This window comes from Bacillus rossius, chromosome 16 (assembly GCF_032445375.1).
Source record: "Bacillus rossius redtenbacheri isolate Brsri chromosome 16, Brsri_v3, whole genome shotgun sequence".
Lineage (NCBI taxonomy): Eukaryota > Metazoa > Arthropoda > Insecta > Phasmatodea > Bacillidae > Bacillus > Bacillus rossius.
Genome location: NC_086343.1, coordinates 13,299,188 through 13,326,329, shown reverse-complemented (window position 1 = coordinate 13,326,329; position 27,142 = coordinate 13,299,188). Strand labels below are relative to the sequence as shown.

At 41.6% G+C, this 27,142-nt stretch overlaps 1 protein-coding gene across 1 annotated transcript in view; it reads left to right on the top strand.

Moving 5' to 3' along the window:
• LOC134540313 (zwei Ig domain protein zig-8-like) overlaps positions 1-27,142 on the top strand; it is a 66,426-nt gene that overhangs the window by 8,464 nt on the left and 30,820 nt on the right. The window contains exons 3-4 of the mRNA XM_063382974.1: positions 2,871-3,081; positions 11,527-11,654. Coding sequence (XP_063239044.1) covers positions 2,871-3,081; positions 11,527-11,654 — 339 coding nt within the window. The remainder of the gene's footprint in view (positions 1-2,870; positions 3,082-11,526; positions 11,655-27,142) is intronic.

The window sequence follows — 27,142 nt, the reverse complement described above, 5'->3', positions numbered from 1 at the left end:
GCGTTACGGCAGCGCACTGCAGCGGTGAAGTTCCCAAGCTGCTCATCATACGCATCTGAAAAACGTAGAGTAAATCCTATCCACTCGCGACTTCTATACAGTATATATATTCAAAGGTGTTATCCTCGTTGAGGGGCCCCCCGCCCCGCCCCCTCCCACACACACACCTACACACACACACACACACACGGGGGAAGCCTTCGTTTCAACAGACGAGAGAGCCACACCCGAAGTTCCCCCAAGTTCATGCTCGCTTTTTCTTTTCTTCTCCGTTCTATCTCATCGTATAAACCGGTGTGGCATTAAATTTTGCGGTCGATTAGGATAGGTTAGCTACGTTATAAATACTTTGAAACATTGTGGATGGTTTGGTTGTATAAGGTAAGTATAGCTACATTAAAAAAGACTGTAAAATTATGTTATGGTTGTTTGGTAAATAACTCTTTAATATCTAGCTATCCAGGGCTAGGATACTGTTTACATGATTACTCAGTATCTTTAATGTAGCTATCCTAACCAAATCAACCGTCCACAATGTTTTAAGTATTTATAATGTAGCTAACCTAACCTTTTACAATGAACAAAAAAAACCGAAGATGCACGATCGGGCGTTTGGCTCCCTAGTCTGTGAAAAGAAGGCTTCCCCCAGTCTCTCTCACACACAAACAAAAACATAACACAACCACAAACAAAAACACAACACAAACCAAAACACATCCACAAATATAAACACAAACATCAACACAACTAAGCTTCAGGGGAAAAACAACGCGGTTTGAAAACTGCTCAAGATACCCCAGCGCTTTCTACGAAAATTATTTAAGAATTCGTCGCTGAGTGCCGATAAGTATTTTGTTTACGGATTAAGTTTTTTGAACGAGTAAAAATGGCTAAAAGGCGTGTTTTCAGAGTTAATATTTTATGCTTAAAACACACCGGTACAGATTATTCAGTGGTAGCCATACTTGTTTATAATCTAAATAGGTTAAAAATTGTTCACACGTAAAATAACACCCAGTGTTCTATTATTTATTTTTGGTTTATTTTTGTTATATTTTATTTCTGCCCTGGCTATAATATCGAAGCATAATTTTTTTAATTATAATAATATTTCGTTACCTTGAAATGCAAAATAATTGGTAGCCATTTGTTACGTTTACGTGGCATTGTGTAAGCGGCAGACGCTATAATGAAAATGTTTCGTAGATCCGTCTTCGTTTCCGTGCCGTTGTAGAATGGGCCTTACACTCACTCCGTTCCGATTCACGACTCTCTTCGTTCGAAGGTTACCAACTTGTCAGGCTCGGCCGTCATTTATACATGTGTGTGTGTTTGTTTTAAATTGTAACTAAATATGTTTTTCATCTTGAATGGGTGAGAAATCGACGTACTTCTACCCCTGTTTACACTAGGTCTATATTCACCCAAAATAATACTATTGTTATTCTGATTTTATTTTTAAAAACAATAAACGCAATTTAATGACAACTTGTTTTATACATAAGTGTTTTTTTTTTCATTCTGTGTGTGATTGGGGATATAAATTGACTAATAATGTTCTTAATTTTACTATCAGGAAACATCTTTTTTTTTAAGTTAATTCACGAACGCTAACAGATGGCAATTGTTTATGACATTATGTGCCTGAGTATAGTCAATTAAACGTGCGGCATAAAGGATGATTTTCAATTTTGTATCATGGGAAGGAAAACAATGCACAGTAATGAACGTCAGATGCCTTCACACTGCCACTTTAGTCCTTGGTTTGCATGAAGCTTTCGCTCAAGAGAGCTGGGTCGCGACAAGGCCTCTAGAGAGTGTTTAAAGGGTTCAAGGTCAAGGTGGCTTAAGCGTAATAAATACGTTAGAGTTAACGTCATGGCTGGTCTGAGTCTCGAGCAGAAACTACCAGCAGCTTATATGCAGACTGAACAAAATTCAAATGCCACGACAATACACTTTTTCTACATGTTTTACTGCTATGACGCAAAGTTAGGCAATTTAATCATAAAATTTATATTTTGCTCTACTGTATTAAAAAAAGTTTAGTTAAAATAAAAAACAAATAAGTTTTATTAAACACTTATTTTAAATAATGCAGAGCGTCATAAATGCACTGATAATTAAAATACTGTACTCTCTTTTCAAGTAACAAAATTTCTGGACGCGAATCACACACGAAATTTCTGCGCCCGCCGCTAGAATTCGCTGCCTGAATCGTAAACGTTGCTTGTCACCATTACGCGCAGACGTCAGCACAAAGGGGAAAAAAAAAGTTTTAAACTGTTAAACTACGGCTCCAATAAAATCGGAAAAACTTGAAAAAAAAAACCTTCAGACCTGGTTTTTGACCAGGAATTTTACCTAAGTACAGTCCAAATTGTTAAAATTCACTGAAGAATTTACACTATAAAGTTTACACACATTCAGTTGTACTTCAATGGCAATATGATAACCTGAAACATTTTAAAACACCTATTATAAGACAAAATAGTACTGTATATTTGCATATTTGTTTGAAAATACTTCCTACAAACCAACATGATCTAACTGAGCTGATTTAACATTATATTATTATTATATTTGAAAAAAATTCCAGTGACGAGATTTGAACCACGTCCCTTGAGGTCCTACTACTGCTATCGGGAGTCAATAATTAAATGCCAGTTTTCTGAAGTATTTTTATACTTGTTATTACTTTTTTACAGTAACTTTTTTAGTTTATGAACTAGTTTCACTGTCATAAATACTCCAAAACATTTGGTATGTCCCCTCAATGTTCACGTAAGAGAATATAAACGGGTTTGTGTTGCCACATGAGAGTAACAGTTCAGCGCGGAACTGCACCGAGAGCCGGGATGTAATTGCAGGTGTCGTGGATACGGCACGGAGACATCCGCCTGCTGACGGTGGGCAGGTACACGTACACCAGCGACCAGCGCTTCCAGGCCATCCACTCGCCGCAGACCGAGGACTGGGTGCTGCAGGTGCGCCAGCCGCAGCAGGAGGACTCCGGGGTGTACGAGTGCCAGGTGTCCACCACGCCGCCCAGCGGCATCGCCATGCACCTCTCCGTCGTCGGTGAGTGTCGCTGCGACCGCGGTCCGTGTCCCTGCGACCATGGTCCGAGACACTACGACCGCGGTCCGTGTCACTACGACCATGGTCCGAGTCACTACGACCTCGGTCCGAGACACTAAGACCGCGGTCCGAGTCACTACGTCCGCGGTCCGAGTCACTACGACCTCGGTCCGAGACACTAAGACCGCGGTCCGAGTCACTACGTCCGCGGTCCGAGTCACTACGACCATGGTTCGAGTCACTACGACCTCGGTCCGAGACACTAAGACCGCGGTCCGAGTCACTACGTCCGCGGCCCGGTCACTCCGACCGCGGTCCGAGTCACTACGACCATGGTCCGAGACACTACGACCGCGGTGCGAACCACTACGACCATGGTCCGAGTCACTACGACCTCGGTCCGAGACACTAAGACCGCGGTCCGAGTCACTACGTCCGCGGCCCGGTCACTCCGACCGCGGTCCGAGTCACTACGACCATGGTCCGAGACACTACGACCGCGGTGCGAGTCACTACGACCATGGTCCGAGTCACTACGACCTCGGTCCGAGACACTAAGACCGCGGTCCGAGTCACTACGTCCGCGGCCCGGTCACTCCGACCGCGGTCCGAGTCACTACGACCATGGTCCGAGTCACTATGTCCGCGGTCCGAGTCACTACGACCTCGGTCCGAGACACTAAGACCGCGGTCCGAGTCACTACGTCCGCGGTCCGAGACACTAAGACCGCGGTCCGAGTCACTACGTCCGCGGCCCGGTCACTCCGACCGCGGTCCGAGTCACTACGACCATGGTCCGAGACACTACGACCATGGTTCGAGTCACTACGACCTCGGTCCGAGACACTAAGACCGCGGTCCGAGTCACTACGTCCGCGGCCCGGTCACTCCGACCGCGGTCCGTATCACTACGACCATGGTCCGAGACACTACGACCATGGTCCGAGTCACTACGACCATGGTCCGAGTCACTACGACCATGGTTCGAGTCACTACGACCTCGGTCCGAGACACTAAGACCGCGGTCCGAGTCACTACGTCCGCGGCCCGGTCACTCCGACCGCGGTCCGAGTCACTACGACCATGGTCCGAGACACTACGACCGCGGTGCGAACCACTACGACCATGGTCCGAGTCACTACGACCTCGGTCCGAGACACTAAGACCGCGGTCCGAGTCACTACGTCCGCGGCCCGGTCACTCCGACCGCGGTCCGAGTCACTACGACCATGGTCCGAGACACTACGACCGCGGTGCGAGTCACTACGACCATGGTCCGAGTCACTACGACCTCGGTCCGAGACACTAAGACCGCGGTCCGAGTCACTACGTCCGCGGCCCGGTCACTCCGACCGCGGTCCGAGTCACTACGACCTAGGTCCGAGACACTACGACCGCGGTGCGAGTCACTACGACCATGGTCCGAGTCACTACGACCTCGGTCCGAGACACTAAGACCGCGGTCCGAGTCTGCTTGTCCGCGGCCCGAGTCACTCCGACCGCGGTCCGAGTCACTACGACCATGGTCCGAGACACTACGACCATGGTCCGAGTCACTACGTCCGCGGTCCGAGTCACTACGACCATGGTTCGAGTCACTACGACCTCGGTCCAAGACACTAAGACCGCGGTCCGAGTCACTACGACCATGGTCCGAGTCACTACGACCTCGGTCCAAGACACTAAGACCGCGGTCCGAGTCACTACGTCCGCGGCCCGGTCACTCCGACCGCGGTCCGAGTCACTACGACCATGGTCCGAGTCACTACGACCATGGTCCGAGTCACTACGACCATGGTCCGAGTCACTACGTCCTCGGCCCGAGTCACTCCGACCGCGGTCCGAGTCACTACGACCATGGTCCGAGACACTACGACCGCGGTGCGAGTCACTACGACCATGGTCCGAGTCACTACGACCTCGGTCCGAGACACTAAGACCGCGGTCCGAGTCTCCTTGTCCGCGGCCCGAGTCACTCCGACCGCGGTCCGAGTCACTACGACCATGGTCCGAGACACTACGACCATGGTCCGAGTCACTACGTCCGCGGTCCGAGTCACTACGACCATGGTTCGAGTCACTACGACCTCGGTCCAAGACACTAAGACCGCGGTCCGAGTCACTACGTCCGCGGCCCGGTCACTCCGACCGCGGTCCGAGTCACTACGACCATGGTCCGAGACACTACGACCGCGGTGCGAGTCACTACGATCATGGTCCGAGTCACTACGACCTCGGTCCGAGACACTAAGACCGCGGTCCGAGTCTCCTTGTCCGCGGCCCGAGTCACTCCGACCGCGGTCCGAGTCACTACGACCATGGTCCAAGACACTACGACAATGGTCCGAGTCACTACGTCCGCGGTCCGAGTCACTACGACCATGGTCCGAGTCACTACGACCTCGGTCCAAGACACTAAGACCGCGGTCCGAGTCACTACGTCCGCGGCCCGGTCACTCCGACCGCGGTCCGAGTCACTACGACCATGGTCCGAGACACTACGACCGCGGTGCGAGTCACTACGACCATGGTCCGAGTCACTACGACCATGGTCCGAGTCACTACGACCATGGTCCGAGTCACTACGTCCTCGGCCCGAGTCACTCCGACCGCGGTCCGAGTCACTACGACCATGGTCCGAGACACTACGACCGCGGTGCGAGTCACTACGACCATGGTCCGAGTCACTACGACCTCGGTCCGAGACACTAAGACCGCGGTCCGAGTCTCCTTGTCCGCGGCCCGAGTCACTCCGACCGCGGTCCGAGTCACTACGACCATGGTACAAGACACTACGACCATGGTCCGAGTCACTACGTCCGCGGTCCGAGTCACTACGACCATGGTCCGAGTCACTAAGACCTCGGTCCAAGACACTAAGACCGCGGTCCGAGTCACTACGTCCGCGGCCCGGTCACTCCGACCGCGGTCCGAGTCACTACGACCATGGTCCGAGACACTACGACCGCGGTGCGAACCACTACGACCATGGTCCGAGTCACTACGACCATGGTCCAAGACACTAAGACCGCGGTCCGAGTCACTACGTCCGCGGCCCGGTCACTCCGACCGCGGTCCGAGTCACTACGACCATGGTCCGAGACACTACGACCGCGGTGCGAGTCACTACGACCATGGTCCGAGTCACTACGACCTCGGTCCGAGACACTAAGACCGCGGTCCGAGTCTCCTTGTCCGCGGCCCGAGTCACTCCGACCGCGGTCCGAGTCACTACGACCATGGTCCGAGACACTACGACCGCGGTGCGAGTCACTACGACCATGGTCCGATACACTACGACCTCGGTCCGAGACACTAAGACCGCGGTCCGAGTCACTACGTCCGCGGCCCGAGTCACTCCGACCGCGGTCCGAGTCACTACGACCATGGTCCGAGTCACAACGACCGCGGTGCGAGTCACTACGACCATGGTCCGAGTCACTACGACCGCGGTCCGAGTCACTACGACCATGGTCCGAGTCACTACGACCGCAGTCCCCGGCGACCCAACCCCTCAGTCGACCAGGTCCGCTTGGGGGCGGTGTTCCGAGACATCCGGGTAAGGCAAGCGAATAAGCGGTACCTCGACCTGACTCGCAGACCGCATCCTAGAAAGTGTCCTAACCCAAATCCCTGATAGGCAACGAGAAATCAACCATTTTTTTTTATTAAACTGAGCCCTGCACGAGGCTAGAAACTTATTTCATTGAATTCTAGCGCGGAAGTTCGGCAAACATCGATACATATTTTTTTTACGCTAAGAGTCCTACAGATAGCAGCACTATCGCGCGAAATAAATGTTGTAGTTTTTAATTTTCTCAAATTTACTTTCAAAGTGGCGATTATTTTGTCGTTATGAACATTAAAGTGTACAAAATGCATTCCTGGACAGTTTCAATTGACACTCCGACATGCTTGGTACGGCCCTCGATGATCGCAGGAGTTAATGGCGCTAGACGACGGTCCAAAACCTGTGCGAAATCAATATAAAAAATAGAGCGTTGCGCAAGTTCGGAATTTGGGCAACAGATCGGCAACGGATAGGATAACGAAATCCGTTTCCTTAAAATAAGAAACTGGCTATGTCCTATAGCGCACTAAAAATACGGTTAGGAAACAGGTGTAGCATATTCAAAACCTAAACCCTTTAGTTTTTGTGTCTTAGAACACTGGCCTTAATGAAGCTTTACTGTTAACATATTAACCACCATGTTCAACCCTTTAGAGGGTGGAATTCTGTTATTATATACAGCCTAGTATTTTATTTTAGCTACAGATCTGTCAAATACAAAATTTCCACCAGAATCCGTCAAAATATTTTAGATTGATGCTCAAACAGACAAAAATACAAATATACAAAAAAATAATTTTTTTTCTATTCTCAATAATATAAATATCCAATTCCAATAGATTTTTTGTTAACAATTTCATTTAATTTACAGACTTATTGCCTCAAACAGTTTTATTGTTGGTATAAATAAATTTTTTAGTTGACGAGTTTTAGACCATGAAACAAAAAACTGTATAAAAAAATTTCTGGAAGTCACACCATGGTAATTACTTCAATAGGTAGTAGTTCTTTGTAATTTTCATAATGATTAGAAAAAATTACATAAGTTTCAGAGCACACCGAGAAACAAGAATGTAATACATCAAAAAGACCTATTAATACACGTAGGCTACCAATAAATCCTGGAAACCTGATATGTATTGCGGATTAAAAATTACAAAATTATGTTATTAATCGTGTAATTTTTTTTAGCAATTGTAGATCATTTCATATAAAATATAATGTATAGTGCTTATCGAAAACTACCATAATACTTCATTTTTTGTAAAACATGTATAGGTAACTAATATAAAATTTAAAAATAATTTTTAATGTTGCGAATAAATTAAAACAAATAACTAACCAATTTAATTTAAACGTAAACTTTAAAATACTTAAATGAATTATTTTATAAATAAAGAATCAATTATATTTCAAATTCTTTACAAAATATTTTTATTACTCCAATGAAAGATCGAAAATAGGAACTACTTTTTGTCAAAGTTATATATTTTTTTATTCATAGCCTATACACTTTCAAGGTTGTGTTCATTTGCACTAAATTAAAATTTCATTATTCCGTAATTGTTTTTATTGATATTCTTGGATGTTTTGTGAAGAAACATTTAATTCGGAAAAAATTAAATTTTTTATTAATATAAAAAATTAGTGATTTCTCATGCTCAAAAATCCTTACAAAATTTCAAATAATGTAAGTATTGAATTTACAGATTTTTTTGGCCTAATTTAATTGCAAACCCTTTTGAATACATTTCTACTTACAAATTTTTCTTACCTTTCTAAAAATAGAATGATTTTTTTTATTATTTTTCAACGTATGTTAATTTATTATGCCAGAAAAAAATTACTAAGAGTGTTTAAACAAAAGTGGTGCGCTGAACTTTTGGAGAGGTTTCGTTTCTAAAAGTTCCGTAGCTATGCCAGAAAGGGTCCATTTGTTTGAATGAAAAACAATTAAATCGTAGTTTCAGCGAACGGAGTTATGAGAATTTAATGGAATTAAAAACAAAAACCAAGCACATACAGGTTTTACTCCGAAACATTGTTTTCTCTGAACTTCCTTTGGTTTTCCACAACCCATTATTACATTGCTTTGAACAGGCTCAAGACTACAAAGTAATATCGAGAAAGGATGAGAGTCGAAACTTTTCAAGTGGGCTTGCGTGAAATGTAAAAAAAATTAATATTCAAAACGCAATCTAATACAATATCACAAAATCTCTAGCATAAATTTATTTTTCATCTCTGAATTATAAAAGACTGGCTGAAGTACCCATAATTCTCTACGGCACTCTACAGACAGAAAATTTAATGAAAATCCGTTCAACAAAATCCGTGGTAACAAATATACATACACACTTCACGCACATACTCTCGCATTTATAATATTAGTAAGAAGACATAGAATAATATGCATGAAACCAGAATATAAAAAAAAAATTCATAACTGAGCCCACTATAAATCAATGACAATATTTGATAAACCGAGGGAGTTATTAGAAGTTGAGCCTAAATAACAAGCGTGAAAGTTTATTTTGCTGTAAAAAGATCTTATTCTGCGCATAACAATCTATGTATGTCTCATGGATGGTTATTTTTGTTATTAATTTCACTTTAGATGTAGTGATTTTTATAAGAATGTCACTTTATTTCATTTTTAATTTTAACCACATGAAAAGCAAATTTAAAATTTTATATTTGCGTTTAGGCAGGCTATATTGTTCAGAATTATTAATTAATGTCTATAATATGTGATTTATATATAAAATAAAAATAGTAAATCGTGTTCAGATTCTCTGTTCTTGAATGGTGACAATAGAATGTCCGAATCAGAAATACCAATTTAACTTGCTGCTCTTCGTATGACAAGTGAAAGCTCAGCATAATCAGATAGTACTTGAAGCGTTTCACAACCCGACAGGTCATATGCTGCGGAATCCCTGAATTTGCATTTCAATCGCCTATCACGTAGAAAATAAAAGCGTGTTAAAAAAAAAAAAGAAATTCGTCAAACCGTATGTATGAATTTGCTGGTTTGAATCACAAACCATAGTTTTTTTTTAATGTCCAGTGACGTATGTAAAAATGCTGTGGAAAAGATAAAGTAAGTTTTGCTTAACGACGGTCCTAACTTGCAAATCTTGTAGTTCCCAGAATGAAAATCTGACTGGAGAGGGAGTGAAAAAAAAAAACTTGAAACTCCATCTTTACTACTAGTTGTGACAAATTGCTACATCTTATCATCTCGTTTTTACTTTTGTCTGAGAATATTGTTAATTTTATTATGTAAGATAATCACTAACTTATAACAGCCTAAATTAACCTTTTACTTTTGTTTAAAAGTTTGCTGAAATGGGAATTGTATTTCATAATTTTTTTTTTTTTTTGGTTATAACTAGAGACCCGGAAAATTCGCGGGTTCATTTCGTGATATGCTAAAATTCAAATAATTATACCTTAGGGCTGCTTCTGTCATTGGTTCACTGTTAATCTGGAGTAATGAGGGCCAATTAGAGACCCTCACTCATAGAAGTGTCGAATCACAGGCCACCCAGTCGAGACGACTCACAAGTCAGCAGCCAATGAACAGTTGGCATTTGTGTGTAGAGGATATTGGAGTCTATCCTGGAGGTCATTGAACCCGCAAATTTTCCGGATCTCTGGTTATAATACTTGATGAGGACATGCGCAAAATGATTGCGAGTAACTTAATGCAAAAATATTTTTAAAAATTTCAAAATATTGTAGTTACGAGATTTGTTGATTAGGTCGACGATAAAGTAGATAACTAATTCTTGGCATCTGTGTTAACGCGTCCATAAAAATGACGTCACCAACGTTTCGGCATGCCCTTTTTTGCAGCCATCCTCAAGGATTAGATAAAAAAAAACGGCTTACCGTTGTCACTCGTCCTTGAGGATGGTTGCAAAAGAAACCATGCCGAAACATCGGGCACGTAAGCATCATGGACCCAAGAGCCCAGAAGTAGTTTGTGGATCTGGTTACGGAAAGCCTACGACCTAAATTTTGCAGATAGATAGTACAGCATCAATCTAAATTATATATACATATATGTATTTAACACACAACACCCGTTTATTTTTGATATGTTTGTGAAAACTCAAAAGTTTTACCGGCGCATATGAAAACTCTCAAAACGTAAAAGGGCCTGAAATTCTGACCTTGCCATGTTCCAACCTTTTACAGTTTTCTACGCATTTGCAGCTTATAAAATGTTTATCATAAAATAATCACCAGGTCCCACCAAAAGTTTAACACCATCAGTTATGTTCAGTTGAAAATATTTTATCTAATATTCTGATAGAAATTACTTAAAGTTAAAAACTCTTAAGATTCTCAACTTTGACATTATTAAATAATATTTATTTTTGCAATTTTAGTAACTATTTGTAAACAAAAAAACTTAGAATTCTTGATTTTTTTACTACAATATAAGGTACCTATTTTTCAAAGGTTTTTTAAATGGAGTTAGAATAAATTATTGTATAGATCAACAAAATTATATCTAATAAAAATTACTCATGCAAAACCTATGTTGAGATGTTTTTTAAAATAATTAAGTAAGTAAATATAGTTAGGTAAAATGAAACGGTTTATAAAAAAATTTCAAAATTTCTGACAGTTCATATTTTCCTTTTATAAACTCTGCAAATCGTAAAAAACCTTTAATTAATAGTTTTTTTTTAAATATTTATTGCGGTAAAAAATTATATCATACATTTAGAAACAAATATTAAAATACCAATTTTTGTAATGATAAAATACTTCTTTGTGCGACCTGTATGTATACACACAATAAATTTATTTGATCTTAGTGCAGTTGTTGAGCGTTTCGTGATTTTTTTTTGGAACAGAACCAGTGACACTGATCATCGGCGAACCTGACATACACATCTACAAAGGAAGCACCATCAACTTGACTTGCATCGTGAAGCATATACCCGAACCGCCGTTCGCCATCTACTGGACACACAACCACCAGGTGAGTTGCTCTGGGGTTAGTATTAAATATGGCACCATAGCAGATACTTTTTGAAATTTAAAGATGGCGACCCTAACGGAGGACACTACCATTATAGCCTCATAGTGTACTTTGGAATTTGAATATCATAACACATTTTTAACTGATCTCGTAGCTTAGTAGTTAGGTCTCTTTGGCCGCAAACCTCGACATGCTTGCATCCCTCTGGCTGCTTCAGAGCCACGATATAATATATAAATATCAATGTTAACACTGCGGCATCTTCCTCCAATACTCAGATTTAAAATGACGGTCGACAGCAGACGAAAACATGATTTCAGCTTTTAGCAGACAGCAAAATGGCCACCAACCACCTCGAGAATAAGATGATCATCATCGGCTAAGGTAGCGATCAAGCGCTGCCTTGCCGGGACGCAACTGCAACATATCTCGCGGGCCGTATTCCATAACCGAACCCCAGGTAAGGTAACAAATCGGCAGCAGTTTTAATAAACGGTTCCTCTGCGCGAGGCTAGAAAACCGGTTCCAGCGCATTCTAGCGGACGTTTCGGAAACCATCGAGACGGCTGTTGCGGCCAAAATCCTGTGAAGAGATAGAAGCACCGTCACACCAATTAAATAGTGTTATTCTAATTTTATCTCATTTACTTTTACAAGTTGAGATCATTTCTTGTTATCGCCGTTAAAGTGTACAAAATGTACTTCGGGATAGATTCGCTACCATAAAGTTTAATTTGTCACACAAACACGTTTGGAGCGTCCGCGAAAATTCGCGAAATTTAATTCATGCGAATTAATGGAGCCAGACGCGGGTCCGCCAACTGGACGAAATCAACAAAAAAATTGAGCTCTATGCATGTGCGGAACTTGGGCAGCAGATAGGTGGGGACAGGCATTTTTCGTGAATAAATCTGAATGCCTATTAGACTGCAACAAGGTACACCCGCACCAGGGGTTTCTTCCTTGTGATTGGCGGCCGTCTGCGAGAGAAGTCGTTGCCTTTTTTGAGGAAGCCACTCAGGACGCGTTTGCTTCCCAACTGAATTACTGTGATTGGTGTTGTAATAATCGACACGCGCCTGAAAGAAATTCACCCAATCACGAAACACGGACGATGCTACAGTGTTTCCACTTATAGCTAATCTCGGAATCTTTTCGCGAAATTTGCATGGCCCTACAGATAGGTCACGAACAGTGGCGGATCCAGAATTTTTGTTTGGGAGGGGCTTGACCCAGCTGAGGCTAGGTTTTATTAAGGCAAACACTAAAACAATAGTGGACCCAGATGCTTTAGGAGGGGGCTTGAGCCCCTTAGCCCCCCCTCTGGATCCGCTACTGGTCACGAATTGGTTTAACTGTCCTTGTCTCTCAAGAACAAGAACAGTGACGTCCCCGACACTGTGCAACGGTCTTAACCAACTGGCAAAAATCAGAAAAATATTTACTTGTTTCGCACAGAAACCAATGCTACCCCAAACCCCGCTCGCGATCCAAGTACCGAGCCTATTAAAAATATTTGCAGATATCTTAAAATCAGAGTAAAACTTGAACGAATTGTGTCCACAAAACAAGACCTTAAGTAGGGGTGGGCTGAAAACGGAAATAATTTTACAAATTAAATCAACCATTACTTATATCTCTGTAAAAACTTGACAAACATTAACAAAACATCCTGTTAGTTCCCTGGATATAGAGTAAACCTTAGTATGCAAAATTATGCTACTTATTAAAAATACTAGGTAAATATGTAAAAATATAAACATTTCCATAAAAAAAAATATACGCGCAAATTCTATTAACATACTACAACAAAAATTATAGGCCATACTAAAAAGAGAGTTAAACACAATCATACTAGAAAGGTCTCTTAAGTTGCTATTGAGGAGAGGGCTTATGATAATCAAAATTATGACCGTTCCTAAAAAAAAAAACGTCACGCATAATTTCGAAGGTAGCAGCAAAGACGATGTTCGCCAAGACAACTGTCTGCGGCAGAGAGAGAGAGAGAGAGAGAGAGAGAGAAAGATAAAGAAGACAATTTTCAAAAAACAAAAAACTTATAGTACTAATAGGATTTAAAGTATAAATATGAAAACATAACCAAAACATCAGTTCAATATATGAATTTATTTTCTCGATATTTACACTAATGCTGATATTACAGCTTGATGGTAACTGTAGCTAAAATAGTGTTACGAACGCAGACAGGACCGCGACCCACGCCATGTTCGGAGCGGGCTGGTGGCCCCGCATATCCAGTGACGTCACGCGCCGTCCATTGACGTAAGGCATGCCTCGCGTGCCTGGTAGGATCACAAGGGTCCTCGCTACCCACATCCTTTCGCTCCCCGTGCAACGTACCGCCTCGGGCCATTGTCACCGTCAGCGGTCTGGGAATCCCGGGCTTACAGAGGCCACCGCGCGGAGTGGCGTGGATAAGCGTCGCGGTTCTGGGTGTTTCGGGTGTCGGGTCGGCTCGGGAACACGCGAGACGTCGCAGCCGCTCTCGTCCCATCGAGAAGGACGCCACGGGTATATAAGCGACGACGCTGGCCTCCGTGAGAGTTCCGAAGAGTTCGGAGAGTTCCGCGAGCGAAGGGAAGTGCGACATATCGGCGAAGAGGGTGAAAGACCTCCCTCGAGACTCGAGAGTGCGACCGAGTGGCGCGAGACTGTCTGTGTGTGTGTGGACAGGCGCGAAGTAAGGGGCGAACCACTGTCGAGCCCAGCTCCAGTGAAGAGTGCGAACTGCGGAACTTGACAGACATTGAGTGACTGGCGAATAATCATTTTTAAGTGCACGTAATTGGTGATCTGACATTATTAAGTACAATTATTTATTAGTAAAGTAAATATTATTTATTAATAAAACTTTAATAAAACTTAATTGGGTTATCCCTTACTAACCCAGTTCCTCCACATCATACTCGTAACAATATTAAACACACGTAAATAACTGTTCATACGTTGTTTACAATAATATAATTGTAGCTAACCTAACCTAGTGTTTACACAGATCTATATTATTTTTAAAATTCACTAACATAACTTACCAAATCATTAAAACTGTCACTGTAAACCAATTTATCCATCTCTCTCAAATCTATTTTTTTTGGAGGGGGGGGGGAACGAATTATCGCACAAAGAGGAGCACGACTACGAGCCCAGCAAAGTATATATCATAGTATTCTCTTCATATCTCTTAGGCAACGTATCTATTCTCTGGCCTTGGAGCGTCAGAAACCTTTCACAATATTTTTTTCACGAGAACTTTGCATTAAAATGCGGCCTTGAATCATTACTCTCATCACGCCCAAAGAAGTTTCAATTTTTAAAAAAAAGGGGGGTAGGGGGACTGTGAATGCAGAGGAGTTTCAGAATTCCAGAGCTTTTTTTTTTTTTTAAGGAAATAAATCTCACTGGTCAAGAACGAGTGACTGTTATACCTATATATAAAAACGTCGGTAACAGCTTGTCCTAGGGAATATATCGAAAGCAGGGGCGGACCCACCCTTGCATGCATTAAGCTTGTGCGGTCCAACCAAGCACCACGGACTTAAAAAAGAACGAAGGATGGAGCTAGTTCGAGATGGGAAACGTCCCATACGATAACACGGGAAGTGGAGGGGAAGAAAAAAAAGAGTAGGTGGTAGAGGAGGGGGGGGGGGGGTAACATCTTATTTTTCACTCTCCTTTCCCACCTACGACCAATTTCCTTCAACCCCATTCCTTCCCTCCCCACCTTATCCCACAAAAAACGCAACCCTTGGCGTAGTGCTGATTCGGCGTAGTTGAAGAGGGTCTCTCCCACCTTTTTTTTTTTTTTTTTTTTTCGTTTTTCTCATCGATATTTTTTTTTTTTTCCACACGCGTGGGAGAGCACAGATCCGCGGAGACGTGGCAGAGGGAAACCGGTGGGGCAAACTCTCTACCTCTCTCGTTGTCGGACATCGCCTTGCGGGGGTGGTAAACCACTTCCCCCCCCCCTATCCCAACCCCCTACTTTCCTTCGCCGACCCTTCCTAGACCAGCATCCAGCCCTTGGAGTCGAGAGTGACAATAAAATCACTCTCTTCTTCCATCGACACGGTCGAAAATCTTTTTTCTTCTCTGTTTCTCTCTCTCTCTCTCTCTCTCACTCTTTCTCCGGGCGAATCCTCGGCCCCTAGACCACGTTCACGACGAATACACGTTGCGGGGGGGGGGGGGGGAACGGAAATTGGAATAAGAAAAAAATATATATGCCTTTTCCTTTTTGCTTTGCTACCGCCCGGCCCACACACTACATTTAACCCCCTTTTTCTTCGTTCCTTATTTTCCTTTATTTTTTTTTCCTTCATTCATCCAGAGGAAAGAATGGGTGGAATGAATTTTTTTTTTAAAATTGTCTTTTCGAAAAAGCGAATGCCGTCGTTTTGACAACGGTATCTCACCCCCCCCCCCCCCCCCCTCCATCACTTACTGAGTTCCTTCTGGAACTCATGAATTTTTTAACCGCGCGATTTCACTCGAGTGGGTTTTCCGTGGTTTCGCTTTCTGTCATTTTTTTTTTAGTAGTTGTTGTTGAACTTATTTTGATTCTCCTCCCCCCCCCCCCCCCCTTTTCACAGCTTTTTTTCTAGCAGATATATGTTAATGTACAGTTTGCAGTATAGTTTTTGTACGAAGGTTTAGAATTATTATTATTTTTTTCTAATTAAGTTATAAATTGAGAAATATACATACAAAAAAATTGTAAAGTTTTTTGAAAATTCCCAAAACATAATTTACTAGTTTTATATAAAATATAATTTAAAATAATAAGTGTTATAATAAAATGTGTATATTGATATTCATTAGAATTTTAGAGTATAATAAAACTATTGTTACATTTTTGCATTTAAAAGAAAAAAATAATTGTTATACATATTTTGTAATCTTATGGCCTTCATGAAAATAAACACTACTTCATACGAAATACTCACATAAGATGAGTGAATTGCTTTTAATTATATATAGGAGAGTTACTACGTTTGTTTTACAAACATTATTATTAAAAGGGTTCCGTAAAAATGTTTCGGCTATGAATAAATAAAAACCAAACAAAAAAAAAAGATTCGGCCGCTATCCACGAATATTGATAATCAGGTCGGAGGCTTCGAAGAGCACATACAAGCTTCGATTGGGGAGAAAATAATCTATTCTATAATTAAGTTCTCCGTCGCTAAGGTTAGCCCTGCTGGAAAATGGACGTTTGTGGACACGAGGGAAAATAATTTATTTATAGGCTCTGAGGCCCCGCGTCTCTGTTTGCGCATGCAAGCCGGTCACTCAGGTGGCTGGTACACTCTGTTCAAGATAAAGTATCACTTCATTTGAAAGGCTCATCAACGCATGTCGACAGTTTGGCAGCTTGTGGGTATTGTAATGCAACGACGACAATCAAAGCTAAACACAGATTTTTGAGGCAAAAGGACTAGCTTACCGTGTAAATGTAATAATTATTTGAACCGATTAAAATTGGCGCAATTTCAAAACTTTTGACTGGCGTTTTGGAGGAAACGGGTTTGAATCCCGTTCAATCCAACTTCATCATGGTTATTTTTTCCACAGTTTTTCCCCCAAATAACTCCAGCAAAATACTGCTGCGACTCTTTAAAATTGGCCATAGCCGTTCCTTACCCGTTCTTTGAAAGCTTCTTACGATGGAAAAAAAGATTGATTCGAAACATTTTAATGGACATAACCTCAAGAATGGACAACAAATATGAATTAAAAAACACCCAAGTTGATGTCAAATGTTAAATGTCTATAACTACAGCTCAGAGAATTCCGTGGAATTAATTTATCCAGAAAAAATATCACAGCATAGAAGAACACAGTGGGTTGACAACGACGATACATTTGCAACAAGAATGGTAAATACAGACAAACAACAAACGCGGGAAACACAGCGACGTACAGATGAAACTAAACAGGAGGCTACCCAAGACAAAACAGTTGCGACAGTTTCGTGAACTGACATCTGCTCCCGTCATCAGGACACCGTAAATCATTCCTTTACCAGTTTCCCTGACTTTGATCGTTATCTAGTCAACTCTTGGCTTACGATACTTTAAACAAAAAATAAATAAGACTAGCGTTGTCTCCTCGTACAAATAATCGCACGGTGATTTTTGTTCTTTAATCACCACATCATCTAATCGTGAAATAGTTATTGATTGTGATATAACAAATTAGTGGGTGTTAGTAGAAATGGGAGCTCACCTTATATTGGTTTCACGTAGTTATGAAAAAAAAAAGTGGTTTCTTTGTTATATCTCCGGCTACCGTCATCGTAGCGACATAAAATATAAAGCAGTTTTTAATTCTAATCATAAAATTTTAAAAACAGAACATTTTCTTCAAATTCGGTCGATTAGTTTTTGCGTGGTGCTTGAAAAAACAAGTGTACAGACAGACAAATATTCAATTATAATATAAAAATTCAATAAAAAAATTATAAAATAATAAACCATTTTAATTCAAAACTCTTTTTAACTCAATCATAAAAATATATCTATATAATGATATAAAATTTGTATGGATTAACTACGTGGTTTTTGCTAAAAGGGATGAATACATTTGAGTTCTTACTGTATTAACGTTCGAATGATTTCACGGCCATTGTCTGAAGTAGCTTGGCTTCTGGGTTGTAGCCGTGTCCTTGGCGAATAATTCACCGACGTTTCGGTCGACATTGCAGGTAACTACTCGCTAATGATGGCGACTGAAATGTCGACCGAAACGTCGGTGTATTATTCGCCAAAGGACACGGCTACAACCCAGAAATCAAGATACTTCTTATTGTATTAATATTTATGATGACAAAACAAAATAAACAAAAACATCTATGGTTGCGTGGCAACCACGCATACTAGAAGCGAAATTTCACAGGCCGGTTTTAGTTCTACGTCAGCTCACAATCGGCGCTGAAGGCTGCGCCGTTGCCGCCATCTGTGTTTTCGGTGAGTAAATCAGAGGTCACAATAATCCGTAGCGTCCGTTTCCCGTCCGTTCTAAAACACGTGATCTTCAGCCCATCAAAAAAAGGTATGGAAAATTCCATCCGTCCGTCTGCCAAAATCTTCCGAAAGCTTTAACGTTGGAAAGACCTCCAAAATGTTCCCAAGGTATTGTCAGCAAATTTTTCATCCTAAAAGATTCTTTTTGTCCATCTGCTTTCATTATATATTTGAAACTTGCGTTTGAACTCATTTTAAATTTTTATATTTGATAAAAAAAATGGACAGAGACATGAAAGTGAAATTAATTACGTACGGTAAATCTGAACGTATATAGTTAAATATCAGAGAGAACAATAATTAATTTAAGGAGTAGATGACATGTGCTGAACTTATCGTCAATCTAATCTACCGTACACGAAACATTTTCACTACAGTTTAAGCCTTCTATTCTGTTGGTATAGCCTACAAACGAAATAAAAAAAGTATAATGAGGAACGTGCGGAGTGTTATGAATCGCTTGGCTGGTTGACGGATGATGGATATCAGACGGACGGATGCCAGACGGACGGATGTCAGACGGACGGATGACTGACTAACGCGGCGTTTAACTGAGTATCTTTCTTAACTTAGTAGCTTAAAAATAAAATTAATACGTGTTATGTGCAAGTCGTGTGTTTAAAATTAACTTAAACATGAAAATTTCAGTTTCTATTAGCGTTATGAGGCTTCAGAATAATATGTGTGATGTGCGATTGACGTATCCGCAGTCATAAGACCTCGCCAACCCAGAAGCTTGGTTCGCCGATTGTGATATTTTCTGTAACGCTTAGAGCATTAAACTTTTTTTATTCGTTACTTTATGTTGTTTCGTGATCCACTAGAGCTACAATTTAAAGAAGTGTTACTTAAAAAATTAATTCTTATTTTGTTGGTTTCACAAGGATAATGACTTGCAGCATCTGGCAAAAAAAAAAGATGATTTATCTATGTACTAATATAGAATTTTGTAAACCCTAATGTCATAGCATGTCTTAGACTTACTGGAGAGTTTACCGTAGTCGTTTTCTCCTGCTGCATAAAGTTACCAGGATAGCATGACAATTTCCACGCGAAGTTGGATATTCAACCAATAAATCCCAACCCTCGTTTCAATTACGCCCGCGTGATTAAAAATTCACCGTACACACGACCGCTTTCCGAGGGGAGAGAGAAAAAAAGTTTCACTTTTAACGAAACGCACGTGCTTTTAATTCCCTACCCATCAAATGTTTCTGACAGGGAATAAAAAAAACCAACAAATCAATACCTGTCAAAACCGTACACACAAAATCATCACCTCCGTTTCTTCGTATCTACCGGTTTAACGCCGGCCCTAGGTATGCAGAAGGAATGTACCTGCAAAGTTTCCTTACGTTATTCCAAAACACCTGTTCTGAATTCAGTTTTGTCCCAAAACAAATGCTCGCATTTGGAATAACAATAAATGCAATTTGTATTATGTACATACAGTAGGGATTTATGTGGCTCTCTCTCTCCTTATAAATTATGCTTTATGGAGGAACCATCTTGCAATTTCAAATATTTTGATAACGCTCGCAATAAAGCTTCCGTGCTGTATTTTTTTTTTGTTTGACATGGCTTAGGACTTATCTTTGGCTACTTGATGAAGTCAAAACTCGTGAACTGGTGTGGTCATCATGGCAGCTGTAGTAGCCCGCGTGAAGTAATACATTATTTTCTCCCAGCACTTACATACTACAGCCTGATAGTAAATATGTGGTTGCAACAAGGTGTAGAACGTCTGGGAGGTATGTTTTATGCCTTGAAAAGGCCAAATATTAGAATGAATAGTTCAAAATTAGAATTATATATATATGAAAAAGATGGATACTTGCACGTCTCAGTACTTGCACGCATTCTTACACACTAGCATACATGTACACCCATCTGTACGCTTACATATTTGCACACTCGTGCACGTATTTCAAATATTTGCGTACCTTAGAAATTTCGTATCTCTTTGTGAATTTTCATAAAGTTTCACTTCTAAGGCGTGTAGCGGGCTATGCCCACATAAAAAAAAAACTTCAAGGATTTTTATTCTCAGTGTGAAAAATGTTCTTGAAGCAACTTTTGTTATATTTTCTCATTTATTATTACTTAGTTTTCGTGCGCAAATGCAGTGACAAATCGCAGTTCCCGGAATAGTAAAAAAAAAAAGGGACGCTTTCAATGTTCCAAAGACGAACGAACGACAAAGTGAATATCGATTTCAGTTTCTATAACGGCGTCTTTTTTCCAGAGTCGGGGTGTTGTTGTGAGAGAGTCTTTTCTGCGCGTTGATCCGTCGCGGGTAAATGTGCCGATGCTTTCTGACTGACGGGGGAGTGGGGGAATGGGTGAGAGGGCGTAGTGAGAAGGGGAAGTTCCCCCCCCCCCCCAGCTGAAAGCCGGACTTCCCAGCAACACCGCCTCCAGGCGATGCCATGCTCTCTCTCTCTCTCTCTCTCTCCCCCCGCTGGAATCAATCACTTTTGCGAATGCATCATCTCCCTCTTCCGCCGTCCCCCAACTCCGCCACAAAACAAAAAAAAAACATAAAATAAAATAAACCCTCCTTCTCACGGGTCGAGACACCCTCTCCTAAGAAACACACTTATCTCCGTTCCTCTTCTTCGGAGAATTCCTCCCACTCCAACGGCCTGTTTCCCCGACGGTGATGTCTTCTGCGACACCGCGTGTCCTCTCTACTCGCTGCCATTTGTTCCTGGTCATTTCTCACCTCCCCCAACTTTCCTTCCTTCAAGTCATCCTTCTCTCCGTCTCGCACTCTCGTTAGGAACGAAGTTTTCTCCCTCGCAAATCCTTTTGTGGCCAATTTGAAGAAGAAGAAGAAAAAATCTCGTATACTTGGTGGTCCGAAAACAACTTCAAATGTGCCGTCCGTAATACACTTTGGAATATACGACCAATGCGAGACCTGGAGTCGGCAAAAACGAAAAGGCCCAAAAAAATAAAAGGAAATTTTGCTTTGAACTGTTCCGTTTATATTTTACGATCTTGAGGAGAGAGAAAATAATTACACTTTCAATAAAGCCGCCTTATTTATATTACAGGTAGTCAGCATGCCATGTTGGAAATTACCGAGAAATATATAAAATGAGATTGAAGATTTATAAAACGAGAGTTTGTGCCATCTACTTTGTCTCAAATATTGACAGGTTTTCCTGTCAACAGTGTCTAAAAAAAACTTCTTTGTGGTGGTTAAGTGTTCGCAAACAAGCATCATGCGATGCTTTACAAGTGGAAAATGGGTACCACTGGTACAACATTTCATAACTTTCAAATTTATTTCAGGTTATATGGCTTAGGCTTTATTACGGATGACGATAGGTAGTAAGTTGTAAGAAAAGGCGTATCGTACTATGTTCGACACCAGTAGAAACGATAATTATATATGTTTTGACAATCTGGTAACTAGTTGGGATTCCCTTAAGTCGTCATAAGGACATTGCCAAGGCGTGAGTGGGGTGTACTGGGCAAGATGATTCTGCAGTGGTTCCGCCATGCTTTCCGCAGCTTGGAGCTAAAGGGACACAACACTCAGCATTCAACCCAGGAAATAAATTTGACACGTGAGAAAAATCTCGACTCGGCTGGGAGTCGAACCATTGACTATTGTTCATTAACTGATTCTTGCAATTTGGGAAGAGCGATCTAAATCGTTAATTTGGATATAACGTTCTCGTCTGTTTCTGCTATCAGATCTCTGTTCCCGAAAGGTCACAACTTTATTTTTTCTTAGGAAGCCTACTCTTTTCTCCTGTTCTGTCGTGGTTGCGTTGTCAAAATACCTGTTCTATTTCATCGCTGGGTTCGCATGTTCGTAGCTGTATTGTAGTTTTGTTGTCCAGATTAATGTTTAGTATCATCGTTTGGTTCTTATGTCTGTCGCTGCATTTACTATTTTTTTTTGTTTCAACTGTCTAATCGTTATCAAAGCGTACACTGTGTTCGTCTGTGCTGTGTTACTGTTCCAATTCATTCCCCGAAATTCTCTGCGCTGTCTGTACTTTTATTTGACGTCGGCTGATTTTTGGTCTTTTTTTTGTGTTTGTATTAATCATTACTTATCCATTGTTTGGGTTTTATCTATGAGTAGGTGTATTTGGTTCATATGGGGACAGGGGAGGGGGGAGGGGGATTCGGGGATTCGAGGCGACCATCTTGGATGACGTCACTTCCAGCGGCCATCTTGGATGACGTCACTTCCGGCGGCCATCTTGGATTACTTCACTTCCGGCGGCCATCTTAGATTGCGTCACTTCCGGCGGCCATCTTAGATTGCGTCCCTTCCTGCGACCATCTTGGATTACGTCACTTCCGGCGACCATCTTGGATTACATCAAGTCCGGTGGCCATTTTGTTTTCTACAACATTCCTCTATTTTGAGTTTCGTCCGCCATCTTGAAAATCTTTTATTTATTATCCGATTTTAATGAAAACAAATTTAAATTTTAAAAAATTAAATAATCAAAATTTTAAAATAAAATTAAAAAAATATTATTTAATAAAATTTTAATTAAAAACCTACGTATCGAACACCCCACTCCTCTAAATTACAAGTACATCATCTAGCACCCCCACCCCTCTGTTACAATGGCATCGTCATCGAACACCCCACTCATTCATGTTACAATTTTTCGTTACATCCACCATCTTGGAAAATCATAATTATTAACTTAGAAAATCAGGGAAAAAAATATATACCATCGTTGTCTGCTGGAGGGACCATCTTATTTAGTGGAGACTGCCATCTTGATTTCATCTGATGGATGTCGTCATCGGCTGTAGGTTTATAAAGTATGTTAGTGTATGTAAGGTCGAGTTACAATTCTCTACCAACATTGTTATGAACCTTATAGACCAAAATCCGCAAATCTCAAATTCGCAAAATCCACAGTCATTTTGTTGTTGTAACCGACAGTTTTTTCTTAAAGTCTTATCACTTATAGGTTTTAACTAAAATATATGTTATCAATACTATCGTTGTGGATGCGTTAGTTAAAGTAATGATAATTTAAAAAAACATTTATTACTCCATCTTAGCTGGCCAAAAAATTTTCAGAGTCCTAACTCACAAGTAATAATCTCTTCTCATGTTTGCGTACATGTGTTTTAAAGCTGCATGGAAGCAGATATTTTTAATGTCTGCGTTCAATTTCACTTTTATAAACAAGTTCATGTTTGCGTACATGTGTTTAAAAGCTGCATGGAAGCAGATATTTTTAATGTCTGCGTTCAATTTCACTTTTATAAACAAGTTCATGTTTGCGTACTCGTGTTTTAAAGCTGCACGGAAGCAGATATTTGTAATGTCTGCGTTCAATTTCACTTTTATAAACAAGTTCATGTTTGCGTACTCGTGTTTTAAAAGCTGCATGGAAGCAGATATTTTAATGTTTGTGTATAATTACATTTCACCATTCTGTAAGACATTTATAAGTATCAGTACCTCGTGGGATATAGGTTCTATATTAAAAATAATAAACAATATGTAGGTAAAATTGTATTTATTAAATTAAGAACATATTTTACACAACAAAAATGGAGCAAAAACAAAAACTACACATAAAAAAACTGAAACTTTACAACAAAAATGGAAACTATAAATCAAAAACATAAACTGTACAGCAAAAACAGAAAAACTATACAACAAATAGAAACAACTACCAAACTGCCAAACTATTTAATTCAAAAACTATTTACAGAAAAAAAATTATTCGCCGCCTCCAACATATCCGTGGGGTACTGTGTGGATACCATCTTCGCAGATCAGCCGTTTGTCGTCCTCCCACGTTATGGCCAGCTTATTGCTGTACTCAGTATAGAGTATGTGCTGATGGGAGCGAATTGCTCTAACGCCTGCCCTCATTGTGCGGTGGTCTTGCAGGGCTTCCAGGTAGTCATCGAATGTTATGTGGTTTTTGACCACACATCGCTGGATGCCCTTGGCCTTTTTCTCGCTCTTACCACCACACCTGTAGGCGTAGAGTTTGGCCCGTAGGCTTACAAACTCCTCCATCACTTCTCCCCCACATTCATCTTTGAATTTACCGACAACTTTCTTGTTGATGGGGGAGAAGCATGGGTGGTCGGAAGGGTAGCAGCTGGTGTCGAATTTAGCCATCAGTGTAGGGTCGGCTTTGAGGTCTGAGTAAAAGTCTGTTGTCTGGATCTCATACACAAAACTGTCTGTATCCATATACATCAGGTGAATATTGTCATGGTAACGGGGTTTCATGGTATTGTAGTGGAAGTCGTACATGAGAGTCTTTGAAAGATCTAGTACGGCCAGTCCGGCATAGATCGGCTTGTCGAAAATGATGGTCTCGTGATTAAGGTGTACTAGAGACAAATTCGGTTCGTACATTGTACGGTCCTTGAAGGACAGACGACACACCAACTTCTTGAACCTCTTCTCAGAGCACACCAACTCCATTTTGAGCCTCCGCCTTTTATTTTCCATCAGTTTACCAAATGTCGAGTTCACAGCGAGCTTAAAGAACTCCTTCTCGAACTCGTTGGCTGCTGCTTTCCGCTTGTTGGTATTCAGCCGAATATAGGGCTCCAACCATGCCGACTGCTCAAACTGCAGGACTCGATGTATCTTAGTCACTCTCAGCCCATGAGATACCGCTTGCTGGAGGTTTTTGTAGTGGACAATGTAGTGCTCTTTATTTTCAAGTGTTGTCATCAACTTTGATTGATTTGAGCCGGGCGGACACTGATTTATGGGGAGAAATGGCAGGTCTTTATGACTTTCATGGAGCTCGGGAGGGTACTCCACATCACACTCAATAATGTAGCCTGTAGGAGAATCATCTGGGACAGACACGACATCAATTGATGTGTCTGCCCATTGGAAATGCCGAATTGGAAGCGGCAGAGACATCGCCCACCCGTACAAATTATTTGCATCAATGTACTCCAGGAATGTGGATGGCTTGGATGCATCATATGTCTCAGGTATGTAGGAGTTATTGGCTACGCAATGACGTTTAATGCTTTGCGCTACTCCCCCCCTAATACCAGCCTCCACAAACATGTACATATCATAATCGGTAAGAAGCTCTAGCTGTACGCCTGTGGTTCGAAGCATCGCATCGAAAGCGAACCCTGGACAAGAAACATAGTGAGTCGGATCTAGGCTGTATGTCTCCAAACATATGGAACGGAAATTCTCGAATACATCCGCCAAAATCAGGACATCTGTCTTTAGATACAAGTCAGCGTACTCCCCCAAAGTAGCACACTGAAACTTGTCCCAGACTTTCACTGCATGAGCGTACTCCATCTCTGAAATCATGGAATCAGTCAGACTATTGTAGAAATCATCGATGGATGGAAGACGAGTATCATCTAGTCGAGCAAAAGAATCCACAAAATCATACGGGAAGACACCCTTGCGGGTAACCAACTCCAACTCATCAGGCGCGAAAAACTCAGTAGTACTTATAAACTTGTCTGCAGGCAAGAACTCAGCGAGCGAAGCAAGACCCCGACTCATAAAACGGAACGTATCGACAAACTGAATGCTGAACTTATCATGTAACTTCTTGGAAAAAGTTATCAGCTTCTCCTCTGAATTCGGAATGATGAAGATGTCTTTACTATCATACCCCAACTTCCTGATAATGAAGTTCTGATCGTATGCCAGGTTGTGGAAGAACACAATCAACTTTTTCGGTCTGCGCCTGAGAAGGTTGCAGTCATTACATGCAGGCCCAATAAATTCGCCGGTGAAGTGATTGTGGTCACGAACTTTCTTTACAGTTCCTCCGAACTTTCCTCCACAGTAGCAACAACACCTTGCTTGCAGAAAAGCAGTGTTTTGTGCATGTGTGAGCGGAGTCATAGGAACAGACGTAGAAATTATTTCTGTACGTCATGTCCAATCTCCACAATGCGGGATATGAACTTATCCTCTGCGTCACAACCGCGATACAATTCAGGCTCTGATGGAAGTGCTGAAGTGAGGTGTGCAGGAATGATGGTATTATCAGCTTTCACGTAAATACAGTAGCTGTATGCTTTATGCTTTTGGTACTGCAGCGTGTATGACTCATCAGTATTCGGGTGACATGTATGGATTTTCTCTAGAATAGCTTCAAAGTCGCAATATACCACGATGGGCATCTTATCACTGTGATGGAAGTTTTTGAACTTCAGAACAGGTGGCTGGCCGTTTTGATCGGGCGATGGCATCTCCATCCTAACAGCAGCATGCTGTTTGCAGAGCTCACGGTGTTTTTCCAAACACTGAAGACCAGTGAGCCCGCTAACCCTACCCCGATCATCGTAATGCTTGAAGCATCTTTTACAAACATGAATAGCATCATGATGTGTAGTGATTTGGGACCGAACCAGAGCAGAAAAATTAGTGATGTAGGTGAAATGGGATGAATCGTCATTGACCAAGAGCAGAAGATCGAAATGATG